At 49.7% G+C, this 12,500-nt stretch overlaps 1 protein-coding gene across 1 annotated transcript in view; it reads left to right on the top strand.

Moving 5' to 3' along the window:
* LOC119590182 (G1/S-specific cyclin-D2-like) overlaps nucleotides 1-12,500 on the top strand; it is a 90,801-nt gene that overhangs the window by 9,543 nt on the left and 68,758 nt on the right. The window contains exon 2 of the mRNA XM_037938973.1: nucleotides 3,699-3,914. Within this exon, the coding sequence (XP_037794901.1) occupies nucleotides 3,699-3,914 (216 nt within the window). The remainder of the gene's footprint in view (nucleotides 1-3,698; nucleotides 3,915-12,500) is intronic.

The raw sequence follows: 12,500 nt of genomic DNA, 5'->3' as shown, positions 1-12,500 counted from the left end.
GAAAAGACAAAGGTAAAAAAAAAAAACCCACGAAACCCCCAAAACCCCCCAAAAAATATAAACCCCCCGTTCCCCTCCCTTCCTTTTTTTTCCCTTTTTTCCCCTTTTGACAGGGAAAGGGGGAAAATTTTGATTTTGTGCCCCTTTTATTAGGGGGGGGGCCCCCAAAGGGGGACCAGGATTCCCCCCCGACACCAAGAAATTTGGCAACATTTATCGGGAAAAATTTTTTAATTAAAAAACCCGAAAAAACCAGTCCCCCCGCCTTTTTTCCCCTTCCCCCCTTCAGTCCCCTTTTTTTTTTTCCCCCCCCTTCCCCTTGGGAATCCCCCAAAAATCCCCATCCCCACCCCTTGAGCACATCCCAAGGGTTCGTTCCCCCCCCCCCCCAAGGCTCTTCCTTTTTCCTCCCCCCTTTTCAAAAAAAAAAAAAAAAAAAAAAAAAAAGGGGGGGGGTTTTTTTTTAAAAAAAAAAAAAAGGGGGGGGGGGGGGGGGTTTTCTCCCTTTTTTTCCCTTCTCTTTTTTTTTTCCTTTTCCCCCCTTTTCCCTAAAAAAAGGGGTTCTAATCTCTTCTTCTTCTTCTCCCTCCCCCTCTTCCCCCTCCTCCGCTCCCTTCTTTCTTTACATACCCCCTCCCCCCCAAAAAACCCTTAAAATTTTTTTTCCCCCCTTTCCCCCCTCCCCCCCCCCCCCCTCCCCATACCATCCCTCCCAAAACCTTTCACCCTCTTCTTCCCTCTCCCCCCCTTTTTTTCCCTCTCCCCTCCCCTTTCCCCCTCCCCCCTTTTCTTTTCTCTCTCCCCCTCCCCCTCCCCTCCTCTCTCCCTTCCGTCTCCTCTTCTCTCCCTCTTCTCTCCCCCCCTTTTTTCTCCTCTCTCTTTTCTCTTTTCCCTTCCCCTCTCTCCCTCTCTCCCCTCTCCTCTCCCTCTTGTTCTCCTCTTTTCTTCTATTTTCCTTTTTCCCCCTTCCTCTCTCTTCTCCTCCCCCCTTCCCCCCCCTCCCTCCCCCCCCCCCCCCTCCCCTTTCCTCTTAAAACGCCTAAAAAAAAGATCCCCAAAAAAGGGAAAAAAAGGGGCCAAAAAAGGGAAGAAAAAAAAGAAAAAAAAGGGAGAGTAATAAAAAAAAAGAAAAAGAAGGAAAAAAATTGCTATTTTTATGATTTCTCCAACTGACTCCCACGCCCCGCCCTCTTCCCCCCGCCCCTGCGGGCCAAGGGGGGTGTGGCGGGGGGGGAGGGAGCCGGGAGAGGGGAGTGAGGGAGGTGGAGAGAGAGGGGAGAGGGGAGAGGGGAGAGGGGGAGTAGAGTGCGGGGGAGGGGAGAGAGGAGAGAGGGGAAGTGGGGGAAGGGGAGGGGAAAGGGGGTTGGGGGTTGACCTGGGGTTCACGGAGTGCCTTGCGGTTTTTGGCGATTTTGTCTGCGGTTTCATTATTTCGTTGTTTTCAATTTATTTTTGCGAGGGTAATTGTTTGCTGTGGCGCTTGTTATTAGGTTAATTTCTCTCTTTTTATTCGTTCTTCATTCTCTTGAATCTTGCTTATTCTTCTTCTTGGCTCGGTCGTCTTATTTCCATTCCTCTTCTTTTCCTCCTCTTGCTCTCCCCCTCTCTATTCGTCCTTCTTCGCTCCTCCTCCTCCTCCTCCTCCTCCTCTTCCTCTTCGACTCCTACTTCCCTTCCATCGCCTCCTCTGGCATCTCTCTCCCTTTCCTTCCTCCTCCTCCTCCTCCCCCCCCTCCTCCTCCTCCCTCCTCCTCCCCCTCCCCCTCCTCCTCCTCCCTCCTCCCCCCCTCCTCCCCCCCCCCCTCCTCCTCCTCCTCCCCTCCTCCTCCTCCTCCTCCTCCTCCTCCTCCTCCTCCTTCTCCTCCCCCTCCTCCTCCTCCTCCTCCTCCTCCCCCCCCCTCTTCCGCCTATAAATTCGTCCCACAAACGCCGATCAGCTGACCCGCGCGACGCCGGTGCGGACGCGTGGCAGATGATAACAGCATCGATAACTTGTTTACTCTCGAGATGATGGCGCTGGATGCTGGGCGAAGAGGCAGCATCCCTTCGCCCGTCGCTGCGAGTGGGAGGCGAAAAGAGAAGAAGAGAAGGGGGGGGGGGGGAAATGGTATAACGAGAGAGCGTGTCACGTAGGCCTACCTTGGCGTATGAAGATGCGTGTTATCTTTGGATTTCAGTTTCGTTTGTTCTTTGGTTTGTTTGTTGGTTTGTCTTTGGGTTGGTTGAGTTTGTTTAAGCATTATTTATTTATCTTTTTTGCCATTTAGGAACTTCGAAAGGGTGTGGGGCTGGACGTATTATTGTTATTATTATTATTGTTGTTATTATTATTATTATTATTATTATTATTATTATTATCATTGTTATTATTATTATTATTATTATTGTTATTATTATTATTATTATTATTATTATTATTATTATTATTGTTATTATTATTATTTTATTTTGTGCGCGGCCAAGGGGGGCCCCCCCCCCTTGGCCGCGCACAAAATAAAATAATTGGGGAGGGGGGGTCAGACCTAAGAGTGACGTTGACTTTTTTTTCTGGGTAAATTTTTTTTTATATTTTGTTATTGTTTTTTACTTATTTTGAGTCATGAAAATGACTCGATGAATTTCGTTATGGTTATGGTGTGCGTGGTAATGATAATGATAATAAGATTGATAACAATGATGAGGATTCTGCTACTACTAATGATAATGATGATAATGATTATGAAACTGTAACATATGTCTACTAATCCAATGTTTTTTTTTTCTCCTTCCCTCCCCCCCCCCACCTACCCTCTTCCGACACTGATGATACCCTCCTCTGGTGTCCTTCATCCCCCTCCCCATACCCTCCCTCCCCCCTCCCTCTCCCTCCTTCCTTCCCTCCCTCCCTCCCTCCTTCCCTCCCTCACTCACTCACTCCCTCCTTCCTTCTCTTATTCCTTCTCTCCTTCCCTCCCTTCTTCCCTCTTACCTTCCTCTCCTCCCCCTGCTTTTCTCCTTTCTCATTCCTCCATCTTTTTCATGACCACCCGTTCTCCTTCTCCCTCCTTCTCATCCTCTCCTCTACTCCAACCCCATTCACATACTCTCCCTTCCCCTCATTTTCCCCAACACCCCTCTTTTTCCCCTCTATCCCCACACGTTCTCTATTTCACTCCCCACTCTCTTCCTCCTCTCCTCCTCCTCCTCTTCTCCTCCTCTCCCCCTCTCCTCTTCTCCCCCTCTCCTCCTCTCCTCCTCTCCTCCTCTCCTCCTCCTCCTCCTCTCCTCCTCCTCTTCTTTCCCTTTACTCTTATCCTATCCCTTTCTTCTGCCCTATTTCCATTTTCTTGCAATCCCCACTTTTCCTTTACTCTTCCCTTCCCTTCCCCACCTTCGTCAACCGCGCACTTCCTTCCAATCCCTCGCTATATCGTCCGTATCTTCTCCACCCCTTCACCTTCCCTTCCCCTACCCCCCCCCCCAATCTCCAACTCCTCCACTCCCATCCCTTCCCTCCCTCCTTCCTCTCCTTCTCCTCCCAACACTGCCCCTTCTTCCCCCTATTCCTCCATCTTCCTTCCTTCCCTTCCTTCTCTTCCCCCCCATCCCCCCTCCCTCCCTCCTCCCTTACTTCCTTCCTTCCTTCCTCCCTCCCTCCCTCCCTCCCTCCCTCCCCTCCCTCCCTCCCCCCCTCCCTCCCTCCGCGAACCCGTCCGCAGGTGTGCCAGGAGGAGCGGCGCGAGGAGGAGGTGTTCACTCTGGCCATGAATATGATGGACCGGTTTCTCTCGCTGGTGACGATCCGGCGGCAGCAGTTGCAGCTCCTGGGCACCGTGTGTCTCTTCCTGGCGTCCAAGATCAAGGAGTCGCCTCCGCTGGACCCCCACCTCCTGGCGCAGTACACGGCCGATTCCATCACCGTCGAGGAGATTAGGGTGAGTGTGTTGGGGTGTGTGTTGGGGGATGAGTGTGTTGGGTGAGGGGGTGGGGAAGAGTGGGGATGGGTGGGGAGTGTTGGGTGAGTGTGGGGATGAGTGAGGATTAGTTGGGTGAGTGTGGGGAAGCGCGAGGATGAGTAGGGATAAGTGGGGAGTGTTGCGTGAGTGTGGGTGTGTGAGGTTTGCTTGTGGCTGTGCTTGTTGGTTATTTTTGTGAGTGGATTTTTTTATTGCTATTTTTTTGCTAGTTTTTATTATTATTATTTTCTTTTTTCCTTTTTTATTCCCCTCCTTTCCCCTTCCACGAGAGACAGATAAATAGATGGTGAGATAAAAATCTACACATTTGTAAAAACGGGTCCATAAGCTCAGTACTAAAAATCAATAACTAAGTAAGTATATAAATAAGAAACAGCGAAAAAAAATTGGTTCTAAAAAAAAAAAATCAAAGATTCAACCGCCATCCCCGACGCCCCCCCCCCCTCCCCGCCATCACGAACGCACCTGTTTTCTTCTCTCTCTCTCTTCCCTTCCTTTCTTCTTCTTTTTTTCCTCCTCCTCTTTTTTCTTCTCCTTCTACTCTTCTGCCTTCGCCACTTCTCTTTGTCTTTCATTGTCTCCTTCTCCCCCCTCCCCGCCTTTTTTCTCTCTCCCTTTCATCTCCTTTCTTTTTTCTTTTTCTTTTTTTTGTCTCTTCCATTCCTGTCGTTCCTGGGATGACGATCGAGGTATTCTCCTCCTCCTCCTCCTCCACCTCCTCCTCCTCCTCCTCCTCCTCCTCCTCCTCCTCCTCCTCCTCCTCCTCCTCCTCCTCCTCCTCCTCCTCCTCCTCCTCCACCTCCTCTCCTCCTCTTCCTTCTTCCTTCTTCTCCTTCGCTTCCTCTTTCTCTTTCTCCCTCATTCCTCTTTTTTCTCCTTCAATCTGGAAATGAAGAGGACAGAACAAGGGAGAAGAAGAACAAGAAAATGAACAAGGAGAAAGAAAAGAAAAAAAGGGAATAGAAATAGAAGGAAACAGAAGAGGAGAAGAGGGGGAGGAGGTGAAAGAGGGCTTGGAGGAGGAGGAGGAAGAAGAGGAGGAGGAGGAGGAAGAGGAAGAGGAGGAGGAGAGGGAAGAGGAGAGGGAGAAGGAAGAGGAGGGGGAGAGGGAAGAGGAGGAGGAGGAGGAAGAGGAAGAGGAGGAGGAGAAGGAGAAGGAAGAGGAGGGGGAGAGGGAAGAGGAGGAGGGGGAGGGGGAGGCGGAGGAAGAAGAAAAAGAAGGAATTTAATCCTCGTGAACCTGCTGGTCTTCCTTCTCATAACACAGGGCGGCTCGGGGTTCCTGCAGGGACAAGTGCTTTAAAGAAAGAGATGCAGAAGATAACGAATGAAAGGAGGGAGATAGAGAAAGGGGAAAGACGAGAGAGTGGGAGAGAGGGGGAAGGGAAGGAGGGCGGGAAGGAAGGAGGGACAGGGAGGGAGGGAAGGAAGGAGGAAGAGAGAGAATGGAAAAGGAAGGAATGGAGGAAGAAGGACAGGGAGCGAAAAGAGAGAAAAGGAGAGAGAGGAGGCAAGGGGATGAGATATAAAGAGGAACAGAAGATAGAGAGAATAAAGATGGGAGAGCGAGAGACGAAAATAAAGGTTCAAGAACCACCTGCCTCCATACGATGCTTGGGAAGCCGAGGCTTTTATTCAAGCACGGACTGCCCTCTTGACGCGTCTACGGAGGAGGGAGAAAGGGAAAACAGGGATAAAGAAGGAAGTAGAGGAGGAAAAAGGAGAGAGAGAGAGGGGGGGGGAGAGAGAGAGAGAGAGAGAGAGAGAGAGAGAGAGAGAGAGAGAGAGAGAGAGAGAGAGAGAAAAGCTACGAAAGCAAAAAACAAATCAAATCAAAATAAAAAAGCAAAAACAAATGCAAAAAAGCAGAAGCAGAAACGCGAAGCACAAGCGAGGCAGCGGCGGCGTTGTTGAGGGCGAGTGCCCGGGATTCCTGCGCTCGTCGGCCGCGGAAGAAAGGATTACTCGCTCCGCTGGGCTCGGCCAGGCTTCACACCGGGCTTCGTACTGGGCTTCACACCGGGCTTCGTACTGGGCTTCACACCGGGCTTCGTACTGGGCTTCACACCGGGCTTCGTACTGGGCTTCACACCGGGCTTCGTACTGGGCTTCACACCGGGCTTCGTACTGGGCTTCACACCGGGCTTCGTACTGGGCTTCACACTGGGCTTCACACTGGGCTGTTTGGCCTCGCGCTGTCTCTGTTTATCTGGTCTATATCTGTCTATCGGTCTGTCTTTGTCGATCGGTCTGTCTCTGTCTATTGGTCTGTCTCTGACTATCTGCTCTATTTCTGGCTATCTGCTCTATCATTGTCTATCTGCTCTATCTCTGGCTATCTGTCTGTCTGTCTAGCTCGTTCTCTCGCTCTGTCAGTCTGGCTGTCTCTTATTATCTCTGTCTGCCTGTCTGTCTGTTTTGTTCGCTCTCTCTCTCTATATATATATATGTCTATCTCTCTCTCTCTCTCTCTCTCATTCGCTCTCTCCCTCTATGTATATAACTGTCTATCTCGTTCTCTCTTTCTCTCTTTCTGTCTATTTATCTCGAGGGAAGAGAGGAGAGGGGGGGGGAGGGAGAGATCCATCATCATTATCTCAGATAAAGTGGAGAGGAAAGGACGAGGATAATAACTAGACGAAGAACGAAGGAAGAAAAGAAAAGAAAGAAGAAAATGAAAAAAAATCAAGAAAGAACGAATAAGTGAAACAGAAAGAAATAAAGAGAGAAATAGCGAAAGTGACGGATTTCGGGGGGGCGGGAGGAAAGGGGGGAGGGGAGGAGGGGGGAAGGGAAGCTAAGAGGGGGAGGGGAGGCGGGGAAGCTAGGAGGAGGGGGGGAAGGGGAGCTAAGAGGAGGAGGGGAGGGGGGAGGGGAGGGAAGATGAGGTCCCACGGGGTTCCTGTAGGGAGGTTATCGACCAGAGATAACCCTGAGGCTGCAGGTTTATCCACCTGTTTACACGGGATCGCCGCCGACACAAACGCGGATTGAAAAGGAGCGTCGCTCTCGAGGGCTCGCCGATTTATTCGCCGAGGCGCTCGCTCGGGCTCCTCCTCCTCCTCCTCCTCCTCCTCCTCCTCCTCCTCCTCCTCCTCCTCCTCCTCCTCCTCCTCTTCCCCCTCCTCCTCCTCCTCATCATCATCATCATCATCATCATCATCATCATCATCATCATCATCATCATCATCATCATCATCATCATCATCATCATCCTCTTCCCCTCCTCCCCCTCCTCCTACTCCTCCTCCTCCTCCTCCTCCTCCTCCTCCTCCTCCTCCTCCCCCTCCTCCTCCTCCTCCCCCTCCTCCTCCTCCTCCTCCTCTTCCTCTTCCCCCTCCTCCTCCTCCTCCTCCACCTCCTCCTCCACCTCCTCCTCCTCCTCCTCCTCCTCCTCCTCCTCCTCCTCCCCCTCCTCCTCCTCCTCCTCCTCCTCTTCCTCCTCCCCCTCCTCCTCATCCTCATCCTCCTCTTCCTACTTATTCTTAGTATTTTTCTCGCTCTTGTTTTTTTATTCTTATTCTTATTCTTGTTCTTTTATTTTTTTTCTTTGTTTTTTCTTCTAGTACTTCTGTTACCTCTTTCTTCTTTTCTCGTTTCTTATTTTCCTTCTTCCTATTTCTTCTTTTCCTTCTTATTCTTCATTTTCTTCCTCTTCTTCTCTTTCGCATTTTCCTCATGTCGCTTTCTTTTCTCTTCCTTCCGTTTTCATTTCTCTTCTTCTCTTATTGTTATCCTTGTTCTTCTCCCTTCCACCTGTTTCTGTCTAGCGTGTCAGTCTGTCATAATATCCATAGCAATCTGTTTGTCTGTCTGTCTCTGTTTCATTTTTCTTATTATCTCTAGTTTTACATTGTGGGCGAAAGACATTCAAAGAGAAGATAAAAATCCAAGTTCCAGCTGCATTCCTAAAACATTTTTTCCTCCCCTTTTGATTGCTTCATCCCTCCCTCTTCCTTTTCACTATCCCGTACCCTTCTCCTGCATTCCTTCTCCCTCTCCCTCTTCCTCTTTTTCACCCCTTTCCTCTCTCCCACGCCCCCTCTTTCATACCCTTCCCCCTCCTCTCTCTCCCTCTTCCTCTCTTCCTCTCTGACTCTCCTTCCCCTCTCCCCTCTCCCCTCTCCCCTCTCTATCTCCTCCCTCCCTCACTCTCTCCTACTCCCACACCCCTTTTCCCTCCCTGTCACCTCCTCACCCTCCCTCCCTCCCTCCCTCCCCCCTCCCCCTCCCTCCCTCCCCCCTCCCCCTCCCTCCCTCCCTCTCTACTCCCACACCCCTTTCCCCTCCCAATCACCCCCCCCCCCGCAAAAGTGACGGCAAGGCCCACCGCGACGCGTTTGTTGACGTAGGCCGGCACACAGGTTTGCACTTAGTGTGGTGGGTGGCGGGCGAGTGGGCGGTTTGGGCGGGCTATGGGCCTGTCTGGATTCTGTCCTCGCTCTCCTCTCTATCTCTCTGTGTCTGCGTTTTTTTTTCTCTTTCTTTTTTTTTTGTCGTCTGTTTCTTTCTCTCTTTTTTTTTGGTATTGCTGTCTCTTTTTTATGTTTTTTTTCTCTGTTTCTTTCTCTTTCTCTCTCTCTCTCTTTCTCATTCTCATTCTCTCTCTCTCTCTCTCTCTCTCTCTCTCTCTCTCTCTCTCTCTCTCTCCTCTCTCTCTCTCTCTCTCTCTCTCTCTTCTCTTCGCTCATCTCTCTCTCTCTCTCTCTCTCTCTCTCCCTCTCTCTCTCTCTCTCCCCCTTCTCTCTCTCTCTCTCCTCTCCTCCTCTCTCTCTCCTCTCCTCTCTCTCTCTCTCTCTCTCAATCTCTCTGTTTCTCCCTCCCTCCCTCTCCCACACCTCATTTCCGATCCGCCGTCCGCGTTGCAAGGCGGTCTCAGCAAGGAGGCGTTCGCTCGTCCTTATTGGGGTGTGGTCATCTGGTCTCCTGGTCTTTGTGGTCATCTGGTCTCCTGGTCTTTGTGGTCATCTGGTCTCCTGGTCTCCTATTTTCGGGTCTCATGTTTTTTTCTGGTTTCTTGTTGTTTTTCGGTTTCCTGGTCTCTCGGTTTCTTGGCTTTTGGGGTTTCTTGTCTCATGGGTTTCTGTTTTTTTTTTTTTTTTTTTTTGTCACCTGGTCTTCTGGTCTCTTGTTTGTTTTGTTTTTTTTTTTTTGTTTTTTTTTGTGTTTTTGTCTTCTGGTCTCTATTTATTTACTTTTTTTGGGGGGGTCTGCTGGTCTTCGAAGTTTCGTGGTTTGTGGGTCTGTCGGTCTTCTGGTCCTCGACCGTCTTGGCGCTGAATGAATGAGCGGGGGTGTGGGAGGGGGGGGCGGGGAAGGAGAGAAGGAGGGGGAGGAGAGAAGGAGGGAGAAGGAGGAAGGAGGGAAGAGAGAGAGGGGGGGGTTGGGGGAGGGGGAGGAGAACGGTTTATATCGTTATCGGTTTGTTTTCGTTGTAAAGATTTTTTGGTTTTCAAGACGGTGATAAGCAGGGGAGAGAGAGAAGAAGGAGAAAGATAGGAGACAAGAAACAAGCAACAAAGAGAAAGAGAGAGAGAGAGAGAAAGAGGGAGAGAGAGAGAAAGAGAAAGAGAGAGAAAGAGAGAGAGAGAAAGAGAGAGAGAGAAAGAGCGAGAGCCGACCCAGCCACTGATCCTTCATGGAGCGCCGTGCTTCCTGCGCATAAACGTCGCCATACATTGCCAGGTTTATGGCGACGCCCTTTCATACGGAGTGACCAGTGAGCCTCGTCTCGCGCGTCGTTGCACCTCTAGATGTCACCCTCGATAACCACGGCTCGCTGGCACCCCCTTGTGACCCCCTGCCCCCCCTAACACCCTGGCCCTCCCCCCCTCTTACCACTTCTCTCTCTTATTAGTCCTCCTTTTACTCGTTCTTTCTCTTATCACGTTTTCCTTTTATTCTTTCTTTCTCTTATTAGTTTTCCTTTTATTCGTTCTTTCTCTTATCACGTTTTCCTTTTATTCTTTCTTTCTCTTATTAGTCTTCCTTTTACTCGTTCTTTCTCTTATCACGTTTTTCTCTTCTTCCCTCTTGCTCTTATCCTTCTTTATCTTATTCCTTCATTCTCTTATTCCTTCTTTCTCTTATTTTTCTTTATTTTATTACTCAGTTTGAAAAAATGCTTAGTCTTTTATTTCTCAATGTTTAAAAATATTCTTTTTTTTTTTTTATCCTTTTCCTAGACCCCATCTTCGGTCCGTTATTATGGCTACTTCAACATTTTTTTTTTCGTCTGGCAACACTTTCCGGTTGTCATCACCCCCCCCCTTCTTCTTCCCCCCTCCCCCTCCCCCAGCCTCTTCGCTGACAGTTTTCGATTCGTATTAAATTAAATATTTCTCGAAAATACGGAAATATAGATTGCCTTTTTTATAGATTATTTTGCTGTTTTTTGTTTACTTATTTTTCTGTTTTACTTTCATTTTTGTTTTCTGTCTCGTTCCATGCGTGTTGATTTTATCTTGTTTTCTTTCGTTCTTTTTTTTTTTTTCCTTTTCTTTTCTTTCTATTTTATTTCGTCAAAGTTAGGCCTCCTTTTGAGGAGTCTGTTGAGGGATTTAAGGAGGGTTGGGTGTTTTCCTTCTCTCTCTCTCTCTCTCTCTCTCTCTCTCTCTCTCTCTCTCTCTCTCTTCTCTCTCTCTCTCTCTCTCTCTCCTCTCCTCTCTCTCTCTCTCTCTCTCTCTCTCTCTCTCTCTCTCTTCTCTCTCTCTCTCTCTCTCTCTCTCTCTCTCTCTCTCTCTCTCTCTCCCCCCCTCCCTCCCTCTCTCCTTCTCTCTCTCTCTCTCTCAATATCTCAATCTCGTCAAAGGGAATAGGAAATGGAGAAATAATGAGAAAGAGGAAGAAGAAGAAAAGGAGGAGGAAATGGAGGAAGAATGAAAAAGAAGAAGAGAAGAGAGGAAGAAGAAGAAAAGGGGGAGGAAATGGAGGAGGAATGGGAGGGAGGAAGGAGGCTCCGGGAGTCTTGAGACGTGTACCTGTTGAGAGGCGGGGGGGGGGGGGGGGGGGGGCACAGCTTTTGTCTGGGGGAGGGGGAGGGGGAGGGGGGAACCGGCTCTTTCATACGGGTTCTTCTTTCTCTCATTTCCTTCTCTCTCTCTCTCTCTCTCTATCTATCTATCTAGCTATGTCTGTCTATCTATCTCTTTCTTCCTTTCTTTATTTCTTTCTTATATTACCCTCATTATTGATACCATTTTTATCAGTGGCGAAAGACTCACGAAGAGAGAGAGAGAGAGAGAGAGAGAGAGAGAGAGAGAGAGAGAGAGAGAGAGAGAGAGAGAGAATAGAAATAGAAATAGAAATAGAGAGATAAAAAAGGGAGAGGGACTAAACCCCCCCTCCCGCTTCCTTACCCTCTACCCCCCTTCTTCCCCCTCCTCCTCCTCCTCCTCCCCTTCCCCCGCCCCCCCCCCTTGACCAGCGGAGAGCCATCCTGCAAAGGATCGGATAGGAGGGATAGGATCTCCCCCCCCCCTTTTTGGGATGGGGGGGGGGAGCTTCGAGAAGTTTCGTGAGGCCGCTGCAGGTGGTGCGGATTTTTGGTTCACGGGTTTACTATATATGATTTATCCGTTGTTGTTTTTTGTTTGTGTGTTTGTTTTCCCTATGTGTGTGTGTGTGTGTGTGTATGTGTATGTGTGTGTGTGTGTGTGTGTGTGTGTGTGTGTGTGTGTGTGTACGCATATAATTTTTTTACGGATACAGATCTATGCATATATGTATATCCATTCGCTCTCCCCCCACCCCCTATTCCACCATCTTCATCCCCCCCCCCCCCCCAGCGTATGTGAAGCAAGGCGGGAACTCCTCCCCCTCCCCCCCCTTCCCCCCTTCCCCCCAGGCGATGTGAACGAGGGCGAATTGCATCGGAATGTCGCGTCTCGAGCTTCAGTCTCCGCCGCAGACGCAGGGAAAGGGGACGTGCGTTTGGTCTTGGCCTCGCCGGGCTCCCCTTTTGGGCGTTTGTTGCCGTTTTTCGGTGTTTAGCGGTTTCTGGTTTGGTTGGGTGGTTTTCGGGGTTTTTTTCTCTCTCTTTCTCTATATATCTCACTTTCTCTCTCTCTCTTCCTCTCTCTCTCTATCTCTCTTACTCTCTCTCTCGCTCTCTCTCTCTCTCTCTCTCGCTCTCGCTCTCGCTCTCTCTCTCTCTCTTTCCTTTTCTTTAGATTTGTCTTTCGATGTATCTTTCTCTTTCTCTCTCCCTTTCTCAAACTCTCCCTCCCTCCCTCCCTCCCTAATCCTCCCCCTCCTCTCCCTCCCACCCCCCCACCCCCCACTAGAAAAAAAAATGAAAATATAAACCAAAATCAACAAAACAATTTTTTTTAATCTTTATCTCTCCTCTGCAACGACATGCAAGATCACATGTAACTACCCCCCCCCCTCCACCCGCCCCCGCCGCCCATAGAAGGAGGGCGTACGTGGTCGTCGACAGAGGCTGCTGGCGTGTCGTCTCCTCGCCGGCTCATAATGGCTCATAATCTGTCTCTCTACATCGAGATGGAAAGCCGTACGTGGATGCATGGGGGGGGGGGGGGA

Source organism: Penaeus monodon, chromosome 26 (genome assembly GCF_015228065.2).
Source record: "Penaeus monodon isolate SGIC_2016 chromosome 26, NSTDA_Pmon_1, whole genome shotgun sequence".
Classification (NCBI taxonomy): Eukaryota; Metazoa; Arthropoda; class Malacostraca; order Decapoda; family Penaeidae; genus Penaeus; species Penaeus monodon.
The sequence above is the reverse complement of the archived record's forward strand: the minus strand, read 5'-3'. Positions and strand labels throughout refer to the sequence as shown.